Source organism: Entelurus aequoreus, linkage group LG01 (assembly GCF_033978785.1).
Source record: "Entelurus aequoreus isolate RoL-2023_Sb linkage group LG01, RoL_Eaeq_v1.1, whole genome shotgun sequence".
NCBI lineage: Eukaryota > Metazoa > Chordata > Actinopteri > Syngnathiformes > Syngnathidae > Entelurus > Entelurus aequoreus.
In genome coordinates this window covers 16632060-16650841 of record NC_084731.1, presented here as the reverse complement: position 1 = coordinate 16650841, position 18782 = coordinate 16632060, and the positions used below count along the sequence as shown (strand labels likewise).

The 18782-nt window shown below is 38.2% G+C and overlaps 1 protein-coding gene across 6 annotated transcripts in view; it reads left to right on the top strand.

Moving 5' to 3' along the window:
• Positions 1-18782, top strand: part of magi1b (membrane associated guanylate kinase, WW and PDZ domain containing 1b) — a 430901-nt gene that overhangs the window by 394929 nt on the left and 17190 nt on the right. For all 6 annotated transcript variants that reach the window (XM_062044599.1, XM_062044611.1, XM_062044591.1 and 3 more), the window contains 3 exons: positions 2631-2724; positions 5433-5520; positions 8997-9140. In XM_062044599.1, the coding sequence (XP_061900583.1) occupies positions 2631-2724; positions 5433-5520; positions 8997-9140 (326 nt within the window). The remainder of the gene's footprint in view (positions 1-2630; positions 2725-5432; positions 5521-8996; positions 9141-18782) is intronic.

Below are 18782 nucleotides of genomic sequence, written 5' to 3'. Positions count from 1 at the left end.
GAGAGAAGAATTCCAATCAGGTTACCTGTAGACGGCCCAGATTGCGTTGTTCTGGAGGGAAAATATCCCTTCTTGTAGCAAGGATAATGATGTTCAACTCGTTTAGATTCACCGATAACGCACTATCATTATAGCCCAGAAATGATAAAAGGCAGAATATGTAGGACGCTCTTTATCTCCTGGGGCTACAAGTGCATGCTTGCTGAGGGATGACATAAATGTATCATCTGGTACAGCTACGCTTTGTTGCGCTGGTGGCGTGAAACTACTGAAAAGACCGATATCGGCCAATTTTCGTGAAAGACATCGCACTGCCAAATTTTGATTTGATTAGATTTTAATTAAGGATCCCCATTAGCTGGTTGCCACGGCAACTCACTCGTCTTCCTGGGGTCCACCAACTCGATACAATTACAAGTAAAAGCATATAATTATAACGACACAATACAGAAACAAATAAAAGCATCAATAAGAAAACAAGCAAACAATTTACAGTCACAGAATAATAATTACCACATAAATATAACTACACAATACAAAACCAAACAAAAATCATCAACAAGCAAACTAATTTACAGACTCAGATAAAATATTACTTTCCTTTTAAAAACCTGTTTACTTTCAATGCCGGTGAGAATTAGTGAAGTGAATTAGTGAATTTAATTATATTTATATAGCACTTTTCTCTAGTGGGTGGGTAAAGTGTCTTGCCCAAGGACACAACGGCAGTGGCTAGGATGGATGTATATAAATTAACCAAAAAACTTTCCGTTCTCTGAGTTCCCAGTGAACAGACGAAAAGCTGTCTTTGTTGCACCAGGCCAAAGGCTTGTAAAATTCCATTGTGTACGATGGGAGGAGACGGGAGGGGTTATCTATTTTGATCCAGGACCTGCCCAAGCTCGATCCAGGACCAGTCCAAGCCAGAGGCATCTTTTTTCTTTTGTGTTAATGTGACCGAAAACAATGGCTGTTTACATACCCCCCATTCCTTTAGAAACAGCTGTTGTTATGTAAACAGGGAAAGTCCAAATAAAAAGATGTGAATTATATTTAGTGAAGTGAAGTGAATTATATTTATATAGCGCTTTTCTCTCGTGACTCAAAGTGCTTTTACATAATGAAACCCACTATCTAAGTTACATTTAAACCAGTGTGGGTGGCACTGCATGGGAGCAGGTGGGTAAAGTGTCTTGCCCAAGGACACAACGGCAGCGGCTAGGATGTATGTATGTAAATTAACCAAAAAACTTTCCGTTCCCTGAGTTCCCAGTGAACAGACGAAAAGCTGTCTTTGTTGCACCAAGCCAAAGGCTTGTAAAATTCCATTCTGTACGATGGGAGGAGACGGGAGGGGTTATCTATTTTGATCCAAGACCTGCCCAAGCTCGATCCAGGACCAGTCCAAGCCCGAGGCATCTTTTTTCTTTTGTGTTAATGTGACCGAAAACAATGGCTGTTTACATACCCCCCATTCCTTTAGAAACAGCTGTTGTTATGTTAACAGCGAAAGTCCAAATAAAAAGAGGTGGCGTACAATGTGAATTATATTTAGTGAAGTGAAGTGAATTATATTTATATAGCGCTTTTCTCTCGTGACTCAAAGCGCTTTTACATAGTGAAACCCAATATCTAAGTTACATTTAAACCAGTGTGGGTGGCACTGGGAGCAGGTGGGTAAAGTGTCTTGCCCAAGGACACAACGGCAGCGACTAGGATTGGGGGAAGCGGGGATCGAAACTGGAACCCTCAAGTTGCTGGCACGGCCACTCTACCAACCGAGCCATACCGCCCTGCAATTAATGACAATCATCGAGCTGACACTATTTCTTGTTAGTCCCCCTGTTATGGTTTAACAGAGGGAGATGACGGCTCAGACACCAGGGGCAGTAATGTTCAATAATGTATTGTATATATAGTTAATATATATAATAATAAACAATACTAACTAATAAACTAAACTAAGGAAATGGAGAGGGTCAAAACCCAAGAGTGTGTGTGTGTGTGAGGTTTTGTGTGTAGTGTGTTACCAAGTGTTGAGAGCGAAGGAACGAGGCAGTCCGTGGTGCAGGCAGGTGGTCCAAGGGCAGGAGAGGAGTGACAAGGTCCGTGTCCGGGCGAGGGTCAAGGATCGAGAAAGGCAGTCCAAAGTCCACAGGGGAAATCAACGGAAGAATCACCAAGGGCAAAACTCGGGAGGGCACTGAGGGAGGACAAACAAGGAAGTCAGGCGCAGAGGGAAAACAGAGAGCATCAAGCTAGAGTAGGCTTACGGTAGACCATTGAGAAACTAAGTTCCCGCCTGGATCCTTGGGTCCACTGGTCCTTTATACAGCTCCCTCTCATCAGGTCCAGGTGCGTTGATTGCTGATCGTGACAGCCCCGGCTGACCAGTGGCTAGCAGTGAATTATGTGTCTCCATAAATACACAGTGTGGAGCCGCTCCCCTAAGTAACTACTCACCTCCATTACGGCAAATAAACTGAATTTCTTAGTATCTTAAGTGTCATCAAGTACCATTATCACTGGAGGAGGACGCTAAACACGTCACATGTAATGTCCTCAGTTGTGTGTTATGTATGTTCTTCTCTTTAACACTCACAAATTGACTCTTTTTCTGGCACCTACAGAGTCTTCAAATGCGTCTTTGCTGACCAATGCGGAGAAGATCGCCACCATAACCACCACACACACGCCGCAGCAGCAGGCAGCACCTGAAGCCAGGTAAAAAAATATATATATATTTAACCTCTTAAGGCCCAGGCTGTTTGTTTACATGCTGTTTTTTATTTATCTTTGCTATTTGGGCTTATTGGACCCGAATAGAATAAAAACTAAGAATCATCGTTTTATATGATGTACTTTTAGTCCATAAGTACACAAACGTGTACTTCATGTTTAGTGACATGCTAATTCTTATTTTTACACTTTGTTTTCCATATTCCATTGTATGTTATACTTTTCTGACACCACCAGATGGCAGTATAAGTGTCCACATAAGTGGCCATAAGACCCCAATTCAGTAGTGTACACAATTTTGGAAATAAGAGCTGAAAGGTGCTGTCCACGCATGTGGCCATTAAGCCTTTAGAGGTTTAACACAAAAAATGTATAATTTTTTTGCTGTGAATAATAGAAATCCCAAAAGCAGTGAAGTTGTCACGTTGTGTAAATGGTAAATAAAAACAGAATACAATGATTTGCAAATCCTTTTCAACTTATATTCAATTGAATAGACTGCAAAGACAAGATATTTAATGTTTGAACTGAGAAACAATTTTTTTTTTTTGTGAATAATCATTAACTTAGAATTTAATGGCAGCAACACATTGCAAAAAAGTTGTCACAGGGGCATTTTTACCACTGTGTTACATGGCCTTTCCTTTTAACAACACTCAGTAAACGTTTGGGAACTGAGGAGACACATTTTTGAAGCTTCTCAGGTGGAATTCTTTCCCATTCTTGCTTGATGTACAGCTTAAGTTGTTCAACAGTCCGAGGGTCTCCGTTGTGGTATTTTAGGCTTCATAATGCGCCACACATTTTCAATGGGAGACAGGTCTGGACTACAGGCAGGCCAGTCTAGTACCCGCACCTTGCATGAGTCCATCTTAGACGAGCTCGGGCTCAGCGAAGCCGGCAGCGTTTCTGGGTGTTGTTGATAAATGGCTTTTGCTTTGCATAGTAGAGGTTTAACTTGCACTTACAGATGTAGCGACCAACTGTAGTTACTGACATTGGTTTTCTGAAGTGTTCCTGAGCTCATGTGGTGATATCCTTTACACACTCAGTGTTTCCCATAAACTGCCAAGATACCTGTGGCGGTGGGGGCGTGGCTATGGGCGTGGTCACCATGACATCATTGAGTAATTTGCATAATTTACTACAATGATTAGATTTTCTCTAAAAAGGCTCAAAAAATGTATACTTACTAATTAATAATAACAGTTTTGTTTTAAACATCCATCCATCCATCCATCCATTCTACAATATAATTACAACACTTTATGTACATATTTATATACAGATTTGAACAATAAGTTATTCACTGAAATATATTTATTAATTGTGGTTCTTACAAAAAATATATATATTATAAAATATAAAAGCTAAAATGTCTCAAAGCTCTGCCCCTTTAATTATTGCATACTAAATCATTTAACTTTAGCCTACTACTACAACCATATTATTTACCAGCAACATAAAGTGAAACAGAGGCAGAGGTGTCCTGCCACAGTCAGTAACAAATAAACAGAAAACAGTAGTGGTGGTAGATAGACACAGAGCTTCATCAAACATCTGATCCACTGAACAAAGAGCTCCAAAAATCTTGGACTTTAGACTCCCATCAGTTTTACTCCCTACACTTAACCATGTGTTTCCTACTGCCTGCAGACTTTGCACCCTTTGTTATATACACATGTTGTGTTTCTAATATAAATAGATTTAATAAAGTCAAATACAAATAAGGCAACAAGAGAAGTATCCTACACTTCTCTTTTGTAAAGTAAATCTGAACAGCCGATATGGGCATCTACATCAACTATATGATTTGCCTGAGAAGCTGGAGAGGACAAAAAATATATATATATATATATATATATATATATATATTTTTTATTTTTTATTTTTATTTTTTATTTGAGGCGGATGTAATTCTTTCATGGCGGGCCGCCACAAATAAATGAATGTGTGGGAAACCCTGACACTGATGTCGCTTTTTGATGCAGTGTACCACGTGCAGTGATTTCTCCACATTCTCTGAACTTTTTGATGATATTACAGACCTTAGATGGTGAAATCCCTAAACTCCTTGCAATATTTTGTTGAGAAATGTTGTTCTTAAACAATTTGCTTACACATTTGTTGACAAAGTGGTGACCCTCGCCCCGTCCTTGTTTGTGAATGACTGAGCATTTCACAGAAGCTGCTTTTTATACCCAATCATGGCACCCACCTGTTCCCAATTAGCCTGTTCACCTGTGGGATGTTCCAAATAAGTGTTTGATGAGCATTCCTCAACTTCCTCAGTCTTTTGTGCCACTTGTGCCAGCTTTTTTTTAATCATGTCGCAGGCTTCAAATTCCAAATGAGCTAATATTTGCAAAAAAATAACACATTTTTCCAGTTCGAACATTAAATATCTTGTCTTTTGCAGTCTATTCAATTGAATATAGGCTGAAAAGGATTTGCAAATCATTTTATTTTGTTTTTATTTACCATTTACACAACGTGACCACTTCACTGGTTTTGGGGTTTTGTACAACAACTACTGACTCCTCGATACTGTCACATATAATAAATTCAACAATAGTTTATGCAACCTTAATTAGCAGTCTTCTTACTATATTGGTGGGTTTTTCTGCATGTCTACCTACTGTGCTAATAAAGAGGCAACCCCAATATTAATCGTGCAAATTCCCTGTTTTCAGAAACAACACCAAACCAAAACAGGAGTCGTTCGAGTTCAAAGCCCCCCAAGCCCCTCCCCCACAGCTACCGACACAAGTCTCGACCCAGGTAAGATATCCGATCACATGACCGTCCGTCCTACACTGCAAAAACTGAAATCTAAGTAAGATGATGTATCTCAAATAAGGCTGATATTTGCTTATTTTCTGTCTGATAAGATAATTCTTCTCACTAAGCAGATTTTATGTTACAGTGTTTTACTTGTTTTGTTTTAAGTGTTTTGGTCCTAAATGATCTCAGTAAGATATTACAGCTTGTTGCTGAGATTTGATGACCTATATTGAGTAAAACATGCTTGAAACTAGAATATCAACTGTTGCTGTGTCATCAACACTCACAAGTAGAGATGCCGATAAATGCTTTAAAATGTAATATCGGAAATTATCGGTATAGTTTTTTTTATTATCGGTATCGTTTTTATTTTATTTTGTTTTTTTTTAAATTAAATCAACATAAAAAACACAAGATACACTTACAATTAGTGCACCAACCCAAAAAACCTCCCTCCCCCATTTACACTCATTCACACAAAAAGGTTGTTTCTTTCTGTTATTAATATTCTGGTTCCTACATTATATATCAATATATATCAATACAGTCTGCAAGGGATACAGTCCGTAAGCACACATGATTGTGCGTGCTGCTGCTCCACTAATAGTACTAACCTTTAACAGTTAATTTTACTCATTTTCATTCATTACTAGTTTCTATGTAACTGTCTTTATATTGTTTTGCTTTCTTTTTTTATTCAAGAAAATGTTTTTCATTTATATATCTTAGTTTATTTTATTAATTTTAAAAAAAAAGGACTTTATCTTCACCATACCTGGTTGTCCAAATTAGGCATAATAATGTGTTAATTCCACGACTGTATATATCGGTATCGGTTGATATCGGTATCTGTAATTAAGGGTTGGACAATATCGGATATAGGCAAAAAAGCCATTATCGGACATCCCTACTCAGAAGTATAAAACTAATTTTTTAAAGTAATAATTTCTTACTTCAAGCATGAAAAAAAAATCATGATGCCGAGCGCATATCATTATGTCAAGATAATGGCACTAGCATTTACTTCATTTAAGAATATTTTTCAACATATTGAGCAAAAAGGTCAATTTTTTTTTCTACCAAGAAAAATGCACTTGTTATTAGTGAGAATATACTTATTTTAAGGTATTTTTGGGTTCATTGAGGTTAGCTTATTTTTTTCCTTGTTTTGAAAAGTTTTGACAAGCCACATTTTCTTGTTCTATTGGCAGATAATTTTGCTTAGTTCAAATAAAATACCCCTAATTTTTGTATTTTTAGGGACCGCAATGTCCCTTTGGGACAGAGGACCCTATTGTAATTGTAAGGTTTTATTATTATTCCACCGCCTCTTTGAGCTGTAATTTGACCCCTTTAACATGCTTCAAAACCCACCAAATTTGACACACACATCAGGACTGGCGAAAATTGCGATCTAATCAAAAAACCTAGCCCCAAAACTCAAAATTGCGCTCTAGCGCCTCCTAGGAAGAAAACACAGACAAAACTGCCTGTAACTCCCAGTAGGAATGTCGTAGAGACAAAAACAAAACAAAAACCTCTATGTAGGTCTCACTTAGACCTAAATTTCATACACTGACATCTTTCAGCAAAAATCAACAGGAAGTTTGCGATTCCCCCTTCAAAACAAAAGTTTAGTAAAAGCAGTCACTTTTGCCACTTTCAGCTGTAATTTGACCCCCTTAACATGCTTCAAAACTCACCAAAATGGACACACACATCAGGACTGGCAAAAATTGCGCTCTCATAAAAAAACCCAACCCCAAAACTCATAATTGCGCTCTAGCGCCCCCTAGGAAGAAAACACAGACACAACTGCTCCTAGAAAGAAAACTCAGACAAAACTGCCTGTAACTTCCAGTAGGAATGTCTTAGAGACATGAAACAAAAAACCCTTTGTAGGTCTCACTTAGACCTACATTTCATACATTGACAACCCCCAGCAAAAATCAACAGGAAGTTTGCAATTCCCCCTTCAAAACAAAAGTTTAGTAAAAACAGTCACTTTTGCCTCTTTGACCTGTAATTTGACCCCCTTAACATGCTTCAAAACTCACCAAATTGGACACACACATCAGGACTGGCAAAAATTGCGCTCTCATAAAAAAACCCAACCCCAAAACTCAAAATTGCGCTCTGGCGCCCCCTAGGAAGAAAACACAGACACAACTGCTCCTAGGAAGAAAACTCAGACAAAACTGCCTGTAACTTCCAGTAGGAATGTCTTAGAGACATGAAACAAAAACCTCTATGTAGGTCTCACTTAGACCTACATTTCATATATTGACAACCCCCAGCAAAAATCAACAAGGAAGTTTGCAATTCCCCCTTCAAAACAAAAGTTTTGTAAAAACAGTCACTTTTGCCTCTTTGAGCTGTAATTTGACCCCCTTAACATGCTTCAAAACTCACCAAACTGGACACACACATCAGGACTGGCAAAAATTGCGCTCTCATAAAAAAACCCAACCCCAAAACTCAAAATTGCGCTCTAGCGCCCCCTAGGAAGAAAACACAGACACAACTGCTCCTAGGAAGAAAACTCAGACAAAACTGCCTGTAACTTCCAGTCGGAATGTCTTAGAGACATGAAACAAAAACCTCTATGTAGGTCTCACTTAGACCTACATTTCATATATTGACAACCCCCAGCAAAAATCAACAAGGAAGTTTGCAATTCCCCCTTCAAAACAAAAGTTTTGTAAAAACCGGTCACCTTTTTTCAAACATTATCTCCTCTGAGCGCGTTTGTCGTGTCGGCTTCAAACTAGCACAGGAGAGAGATTGACCCCTTCTGATTAAAAGTTGACGAAAGAGTTTTAATTACTGCTCCGGTTTGGATTTTATGTGCCGTCAAAGTTGGTCCCGTCCATTGCTTAAATTTTTTCTTGTTTTTGAACACTTTACTTTTTGCAGTGTACCTTCCTGGTCACCTTCACAGCATCAACTAATCCCTCCTCCCACGCCAAGGACAAAACAACGTGCATTTTTATTTACTTACATTTCTCCTTACAGCCGCCTGCTGGCACCTTTTTTTTTTTTTTTGCATGAGGGAAAGCCTGTTTACTTTCAAAGTAGCCCCTCGGTCCGCGGCGTGCGCCGCTGAATTAATGCGGCGATGGCGCGTCCAGATAGCATTGATCGCTCGGCAGAGAAGATTAGGAGGGCGTGAGGATGAGGAGAGCTGTCTGACTGTCCTCGCCATGCACTGCGACACCACTCTCGCTCTCCACCCGGAGCTCAGCACATCAATAATTCACAATCCTCACACCTGCGTACACACACACACACATCATACACACAGTCTTGCTTGTCGGACAGGTGCAGCTTCACTGAGGGTGGCCTTTGTTCCACGCAGCTGAAACGATGGGGGCCCCACCGGAAAGAAAACACACACATCTTCATATCTGATTCACAAAAATGACCTTGATGGTTCTTTTTTTCCTGCCTTTTCCTTTTCTGTCTCCCATTAGGATTCTGAGTTTTACTCAGCGGACCTGGAGAGAGATAGCAAAGGCTTCGGCTTCAGTCTGCGGGGAGGCAGAGAATACAACATGGACCTCTACGTGCTGAGATTAGCAGAGGACGGAGCAGCCGTCCGCAACGGGAAAATGAGGGTATGGAGATCTACTATCATAAAGCATTTAAAAAACACAAAAAGATGTTTCACCTCAAATTGATTTGTTTTACTCTTAGGATTATTAGAAAGAAAAAAAAATTATGACATGTTATTAAGGATGTAACGGTATGAAAAATTAATATCATGGTTTTTGTCACCAAAATTTGTTTGCATTTTCCCCCCCCCGTATTTTCTGAATATTAGGGGCATTTAAAATCCTTTCATTTTCTCAAAAAGCCTTATAACCCGGTGCGTCTAATAATTTATATATACACACAGTATATATATATATATATATATATATATATATATATATATATATATATATATATATATATATATATATATATATATATATATATATATATATATATATATATATACACATACATATATATATACACATACATATATATATGTGTTTATATACATATGTGAGCATGAATAATTGGTTGTAGTCCTAACAAAAGTATTTATTTTGATTTAAAAAATTGCTAATAATTTTGGTTGTGCTTACCGACCTCGAAGCTATTTTATTTGGTACATGGTGAAATGATAAGTGTGACCAGTAGATGGCAGTCACACATAAGAGATATGTGTAGACTGCAATATGACTCAAGTCAAATTGATTTATTCTAGTGTTAGGATTATTAGAAAAAAATACAATTATGACATGTTATTAAGGATGTAACGGGATGAAAAATTAATATCATGGTTATTGTCACCAAATTTTTTTTACCCCCCCGTATTTTTGGACTATAAGGCGCACTTAAAATCCTTTCATTTTCTCAAAAAGCCTTATAACCCGGTGCGCCTAATGTACGGAATAATTTTGGTTGTGCTTACTGACCTCGGAGCTATTTTATTTGGTACATGGTGAAATTATAAGTGTGACCAGTAGATGGCAGTCACACATAAGAGATATGTGTAGACTGCAATATGACTCAAGTCAAATTGATTTATTCTAGTGTTAGGATTATTAGAAAAAAATAAAATTATGACATGTTATTAAGGATGTAACGGTATGAAAAATTAATATCATGGTTATTGTCACCAAATTTATTTATCCCCCCCCCCCCCATATTTTTTAACTATAACGCGTACTTAAAATCCTTTCATTTTCTCAAAAAGCCTTATAACCAGGTGCGCCTAATGTACGGAATAATTTTGGTTGTGCTTACCGACCTCGAAGCTATTGTATTTGGTACATGGTGAAATTATTAAGTGTGACCAGTAGATGGCAGTCACACATAAGAGATACGTGTAGACTGCAATATGACTCAAGTCAAATTTATTTATTCTAGTGTTAGGATTATTAGAAAAAAATAAAATTATGACATGTTTTTAAGGATGTAACGGTATGAAAAATTAATATCATGGTTATTGTCACCAAATTTATTTATCCCCCCCCATATTTTTTAATTATAAGGCGTACTTAAAATCCTTTCATTTTCTCAAAAAGCCTTATAACCCGGTGCGCCTAATGTACGGAATAATTTTGGTTGTGCTTACCGACCTCGGAGCTATTTTATTTGGTACATGGTGAAATTATAAGTGTGACCAGTAGATGGCAGTCACACATAAGAGATATGTGTAGACTGCAATATGACTCAAGTCAAATTGATTTATTCTAGTGTTAGGATTATTAGAAAAAAATAAAATTATGACATGTTATTAAGGATGTAACGGTATGAAAAATTAATATCATGGTTATTGTCACCAAATTTATTTATCCCCCCCACCCCCATATTTTTTAACTATAAGGCGTACTTAAAATCCTTTCATTTTCTCAAAAAGCCTTGTAACCCGGTGCGCCTAATGTACGGAATAATTTTGGTTGTGCTTACCGACCTCGAAGCTATTGTATTTGGTACATGGTGAAATTATTAAGTGTGACCAGTAGATGGCAGTCACACATAAGAGATATGTGTAGACTGCAATATGACTCAAGTCAAATTGATTTATTCTAGTGTTAGGATTATTAGGAAAAAAATAAAATTATGACATGTTATTAAGGATGTAACGGTATGAAAAATTTATATCATGGTTATTGTCACCAAATGTATTTATTCCCCCCCCCCCCATATTTTTTAACTATAAGGCGTACTTAAAATCCTTTCATTTTCTCAAAAAGCCTTATAACCCGGTGCGCCTAATGTACGGAATAATTTTGGTTGTGCTTACCGACCTCGAAGCTATTGTATTTGGTACATGGTGAAATGATAAGTGTGACCAGTAGATGGCAGTCACACATAAGAGATATGTGTAGACTGCAATATGACTCAAGTCAAATGGATTTATTCTAGTGTTAGGATTATTAGAAAAAAATAAAATTATGACATGTTATTAAGGATGTAACGGTATGAAAAATTAATATCATGGTTATTGTCACCAAATTTTTTTTACCCCCCCGTATTTTTGGACTATAAGGTGCACTTAAAATCCTTTCATTTTCTCAAAAAGCCTTATAACCCGGTGCGCCTAATGTACGGAATAATTTTGGTTGTGCTTACCGACCTCGGAGCTATTTTATTTGGTACATGGTGACATTATAAGTGTGACCAGTAGATGGCAGTCACACATAAGAGATATGTGTAGACTGCAATATGACTCAAGTCAAATTGATTTATTCTAGTGTTAGGATTATTAGAAAAAAATAAAATTATGACATGTTATTAAGGATGTAACGGGATGAAAAATTAATATCATGGTTATTGTCACCAAATTTATTTATTCCCGCCCCCCCCCCCCCCCATATTTTTTAACTATAAGGCGTACTTAAAATCCTTTCATTTTCTCAAAAAGCCTTATAACCCGGTGCGCCTAATGTACGGAATAATTTTGGTTGTGCTTACCGACCTCGAAGCTATTGTATTTGGTACATGGTGAAATTATTAAGTGTGACCAGTAGATGGCAGTCACACATAAGAGATACGTGTAGACTGCAATATGACTCAAGTCAAATTGATTTATTCTAGTGTTAGGATTATTAGAAAAAAATAAAATTATGACATGTTATTAAGGATGTAACGGTATGAAAAATTAATAACATTGTTATTGTCACCAAATTTTAATTTTATTCCCCCCCCCGGATTTTCGGACTATAAGGCGCACTTAAAATCTTTTAATTTTCTCAAAAAGCCTTATAACACAGTGCGCCTAATGTACGGAATCATTTTGGTTGTGCTTACCGACCTCGAAGCTATTTTATTTGGTACATGAGGAAATTATAAGTGTGACAAGTAGATGGCAGTCACACATAAGAGACACGTGTAGACTGCAATATGACTCAAGTCAAATTGATCAACTAATCAACTATATGATTTGCCTGAGAAGCTTGACAGGACACACAAAAAAATAAAAAAAATAAAAAATAAAAAAAATAAAAACTTTTTTTTTTTTGTGGCGGCCTTAATTCTTTCGTGGCGGGCCGCCACAAATAAATGAATGTGTGGGAAACACTGTGTATACATAGTCAAATTTAGATTAGTCAATGATTAAAAATATGTAAATAGCTGTTAAAACTAGGGACATTTCAAATCTTGGCAAGTGGCAAATAATTTGCAGTACAAAAGTCTTTTCAACATTAGATTGAATTCAGTACTACAACTCTGAAAATGTCGTGCATGTCATATATTTATGATGTATAATAGCTTAGAAATGTTATTATACTGTACATCCTGATATTGCAGCATCAACCACAGTGTTGGATGCACTTGCACAATCAAAGTCCAAACACCAGCTTTCATAAAAATACTAAGTTTTTATCAGCACAATCAAAGCGGTTTTTAATAATAATCTAAGAGTTATTCCACCAAAATTGCGGTATTTGCTTGCTGTTGTTCTCCCAAAATAAATTTACGTTTTAATCTATTAATGATTAAAATTGATTAAATAGTAAATCTGATAATACGCTCTAATACGTGTGTGTGTTTGTGTAATGTCACGTGGATGTGTGTGTGTGTTTCCATAAGCCTTGTCTGGCATCACAATCTTAGCGCCTCATCCCGCAATATGTCGTCAAGAAAACACTGCAGGTTGCTATGGAGACGACCGTGATATTACTGAAAAAAGAAAAAAAAAAGTCAGCAAATTAAGGGGAAGGGGGAGGGGATGTCGGGGCGTCTCGCTGCAGCGAACACCTGGAGGAGTTTTCCCAACAGGTTTTTATCCGATTGGGGGGGGGGGGGGAAACGCAAATTGGTATGTTTGGGTTTGGGCGAGTAGATACTTTCCAATGCTTGTCTTCTCTAACTGTCCATCCCTGGCTCACATTGATCATAATTTCACCTAAAACACATCACAGTGATTCAACAACTTGTAGTAAAAAAATAACTCAACAGAGGGGGGGGGGGAGTTGGGGCCCTGGAGGTCAACTGCTGCTATGAAGCGCTGCCATCCGTCTATTACCCCAAAGGGGAATCAAGCGGTGGGGAAGGCGTGGGGTGGGGGAGGGGGTGTGTGTGTGTATATGCCCATTGTCTTAGGTGTAGTGATGCTGTCCATAGGCCTGGGGCCGTTCTGCATGCAAGCAAAAGTTCGACTCCAGGTGTCGTTGAGGAGGGAGGGAGGTCAAAAGCGTCCATCATTGAGGTGTCCTCGGGGGGATGTTTTCAGAACAGCCTGCTGCTGCTGTTGCTTCAAGGCCATTTCGAGGGAGTCAAATCATAGATTAGGATTTTTGTTTTTCCCGCGAGCAGACATTGCAATGGCTTGTCTGTTCTATTCGTCCATGCTGGCCCTCATGTCCAATTTTTCCCTTTCAACCAGTTTTTCCATGATGTGATCCATCTTGCGATTCAGTTCAGAAATCCCCCCCAGACTGAGATCCCACAGCCCGGCCCAAACCTTCCATCGCGACGAACAGCCTTTGGGCTCCTTGAGTGGCTGCCATCGTCTTACGAATTTGACGACACACCAGAGCAATGCCCAGCCCAATCAGCAGGTGCCCCGCGATCACGGTCCCAAATAGGTAGATGTCTTCTACGTCCTCGATGGAAAGGACTGAGAGGCACATGATTCTCCATTTATCCCAGGAATCTCTCTCGTACCCCGCAGCAATGGTTCCATCAGGGCAGCCAGGTTCCCCAGAACTTCTTTTCAATATTCCACATTTTTCAGAGGGGTGATGTGTTAGAATAAGAAGAGCCAGGGACAAAACTAATGTGGGAGTTTTTTTTTTTTTTTTTAAAGAAATTCAACATATAGTTATTATAGGTACGGTTAGGAGTAACACAAATATGTAGAGATGTCCGATAATGGCTTTTTTGCCAATATCCGATATTCCGATATTGTCCAACTCTTAATTACCGATTCCGATATCAATGTGGAATTAACACATTATCATGCCTAATTTTGTTGTGATGCCCCGCTGGATGCATTAAACAATGTAACAAGGTTTTCCAAAATAAATCAACTCAAGTTATGGGAAAAAAATGCCAACATGGCACTGCCATATTTATTATTGAAGTCACAAAGTGCATTATTTATTTTAACATGCCTCAAAATAGCAGGGTTTGAGGTGGGGGGCGGGGGGTAGGCGGTAGCCGGGGGTGTATATTGTAGCGTCCTGGAAGAGTTAGTGCTGCAAGGGGTTCTGGGTATTTGTTGTGTTACGGTGCGGATGTTCTCCCGAAATGTGTTTGTCATTCTTGTTTGGTGTGGGTTCACAGTGTGGCGCGTATTTGTAACAGTGTTAAAGTTGTTTATACGGTCACCCTCAGTGCGACCTGTATGGCTGTTGACCAAGTATGCCTTGCAGTCACTTGTGTGTGTGAAAAGCCGTAGATATTATGTGACTGGGCCGGCACGCAAAGGCAGTGCCTTTAAGGTTTATTGGCGCTCTGTACTTCTCCCTACGTCCGTGTACACAGCGGCGTTTTAAAAAGTCATACATTTTACTTTTTGAAACCGGTACCGATCATTTTGAAACCCATACTACATTTTAAAGCATTTATCGGCCGATAATATCGGCAGTCCGATATTATCGGACATCTCTAATAGTGATGCATGCTTGGTTATGGTTTAAAGTCATATCCAACAATTGCGACGACGACTTTTTACTGTCAACAGAGTTTCTTTTTTTTTTTAATGATTTCTGCTGGTGGTGTGCCTCCGCATTTTTTCAACGCAAAAAAATGTGCTTTGGCTCAAAAAAAGGTTGAAAAACACTGTCCTATATCTTATGATGTCTAGTTTCATAATAATATCAGTGTTTCCCACACATTCATTTATTTGTGGCGGCCCGCCACAAATTTTTTTTTTTTTTTTTTTTTTTTTTTTTTTTTTTTTTTTTTTTGTCCTGTCAGCTTCTCAGGAAAATCATATACCTGTAGTTGATGTAGATGCCCATATCGGCTGTTCAGATTTACTTTACAAAAGAGAAGTGTAGGATCAAGATTTTTGGAGCTCTTTGTTCAGTGGATCAGATGTTTGATGAAGCTTTGTGTCTATCTACCACCACTACTGTTTTCTGTTTATTTGTTACTGACTGTGGCAGGACACCTCTGCCTCTGTTTCACTTTATGTTGCTGGTAAATAATATGGTTGTAGTAGTAGGCTAAAGTTAAATTATTTAGTATGCATTAATTAAAGGGGCAGAGCTTTAAGAGACATTTTAGCTTTTATATTTTTATAAGATATATTTTTTGTAAGAACCACAATTAATAAATATATTTCAGTGTATAACTTATTGTTCAAATCTGTATATAAATATGTACATAAAGTGTTGTAATTATATTGTAAAACAGATGGATGGATGGACGTTGAAAACAAAACTGTTATTATTAATTAGTAAGTATACATTTTTTTAGCCTTTTTAGAGAAAATCATATCATTGTAGTAAATTATGCAAATTACTTGATGGTGACCACGCCCATAGCCACGCCCATAGCCACAGGTATCGTGGCAGTTTGTGGGAAACACTGATTATCAATAGTCATCTGGATGCAGGTGTACCTAATGCAGGGGTGTCCAAAGTGCGGCCCTGGGGCCATTTGTGGCCCTCAGCTAATTTTAATACTACTGAAAAAGAAAATGAAACATAAAAATGTGGAATAAAACAGCAAACAGGTGGAATTTAACGAGAAAAAGTTGCAATTTTGTCTTTAATAACACAAAGCTGCCATGCAGGTGTTTATTTCATTTAAAAATGTCATTGCTCAAAAATAATAATCAATCAAATTGAATGTTTTGAATTATTGACCTATTTAAAGCTCCAATTACTTCACATCAAAAATTAAATATTATTTGGGGAAAATATTGCTTATTTTATGTGTTTGCCGTATAAAAAACAAAGTTTTCTTTGACAAAAAGGAAACAAAATAAACAAACAAACCAACAAATTTCTAAAATAATGAAAACTTATAATCAACAGATAGGTCTGAAGTTGATCTAGAGGCTCAAGCATTGGAAACAAAATGTATGACTCATTTTTAAAGGCCTACTGAAATGAATTTTTTTTATTTAAACGGGGATAGCAGATCCATTCTATGTGTCATACTTGATCATTTCGCGATATTGCCATATTTTTGCTGAAAGGATTTAGTATAGAACAACGACGATAAAGTTCGCAACTTTTGGTGTCTGATAAAAAAAAAAGCCTTGCCCCTACCGGAAGTAGCGTGATGTAATCAGTTGATCGCCTCCTCATATTTTCCTATTGTTTTCAATGCAGCGAGAGCAATTCGAACCGAGAAAGCGACGATTACCCCATTAATTTGAGCGAGGATGAAAGATTCGTGGATGAGGAACGTTAGAGTGACGGACTAGAATGCAGTGCAAGACATATCTTTTTTCGCTCTGACCGTAACTTAGGTACAAGCTGGCTCATTGGATTCCACACTCTCTCCTTTTTCTATTGTGCATCACGGATTTGTATTTTAAACCACCTCGGATACTATATCCTCTTGAAAATGAGAGTCGAGAACGCAAAATGGACATTCACAGTGACTTTTATCTCCACGACAATACATCGGCGAAACACTTTAGCTACGGAGCTAACGTGATAGCATCGGGCTTAACTGCATATAGAAACAAAAGAAATAAATCCCTGACTGGAAGGATAGACAGAAGATCAACAATACTATTAAACCATGGACATGTAAATACATGGTTAATGCTTTCCAGCCTGGCGAAGGTTAACAATGCTGTTGTTAACGACACCATTGAAGCTAACTTAGCTAGGGAGCTAACGTGATAGCATCGGGCTCAAATGCAGATAGAAACAAAATACATAAACCCCTGACTGGAAGGATAGACAGAAGATCAACAATACTATTAAACCATGAACATGTAAATACACGGTTAATGCTTTCCAGCTTGGCGAAGCTTAAAAATGCTGTTGCTAACAACGCCATTGAAGCTAACTTAGTATAACGGGACCTCACAGAGCTATGATAAAAACATCAGCGCTCCACCTACGCCAGCCAGACCTCATCTGCTCATCAACACCCGTGCTCACCTGCGTTCCAGCGATCGACGGAAGGACGAAGGACTTCACCACGATCATCCGTGCGGTCGGTGGCTAGCGTCTGCTAGCGCGTCTGCTATCCGAGTCAAAGTCTTCCTGGTTGTGTTGCTGTAGTCCGCCGCTAATACACCGATCCCACCTACAACTTTCTTCTTTGCAGTCTTCATTGTTCATTAAACAAATTGCAAAAGATTCACCAACACAGATGTCCAGAATACTGTGGAATTATGAGATGAAAACAGAGCTATTTTGTATTGGATTCAATGGGGTACCGATACTTCTGTTTCACTGGCTACGTCACACACATACGTCATCATATATAGATGTTTTCAACCGGAAGTTTAGCGGGAAATTTAAAATTGCACTTTATAAGTTAACCCGGCCGTATTGGCATGTGTTGCAGTGTTAAGATTTCATCATTGATATATAAACTATCAGACTGCGTGGTCGGTAGTAGTGGCTTTCAGTAGGCCTTTAAAACTTTCATGGATCACCAAGAATTTTTGTGGGACTTTTTTTCTTTTCTTTTTTTAATTGTCATTGCTCCAAAAAAAATAAAAAAATAAAGATCAATGTTGTTATATTGATTATATAATATTAAAAGATTGGCTATTTTGTGTATTTTTGGATTTGACAAAAAAATATAAAATGTGAAAAAATAAACAACTTTATATCGACAGATATACCTAAAGTTGATTTGGAGATTTAAGCATTGAAAAAAAAACAACTTATGACTTATTTAACATTTTAATGACTGAGACCCTTTCATGTCCCTGAGACCAAACTTGAGGGGAGCCCTAAAGGTACAAAAAATATACATATTGTATTGGTTTTGAAAATGAAAAATATCAGAAGGGCCCCCCCCGCATGCTTGAATTTTTCAGTGCGCGGCCCTCAATGGAAATAGTTTGGACACCTCTGACCTAATGAGTCGTCCCCCTGCTGCTAACCAGCAGGTTCCACACATTCATGCGAGTACAATCACCTGCTTGTACATTTATGTTCCCTCCCATCGCTACAAGATAAGCTCCGCTGAGCGTGATCACTGTTGCCCCCGCGGGGCCCCGAGCACGCTTGCCTGCTGAGCGCGGCATCCAAACACGGCTCCTACAAATTCCGTCCGAGTACGTCATTTTGAATCAATGAAGTGTTCTCTATGGGCTGGTGCAG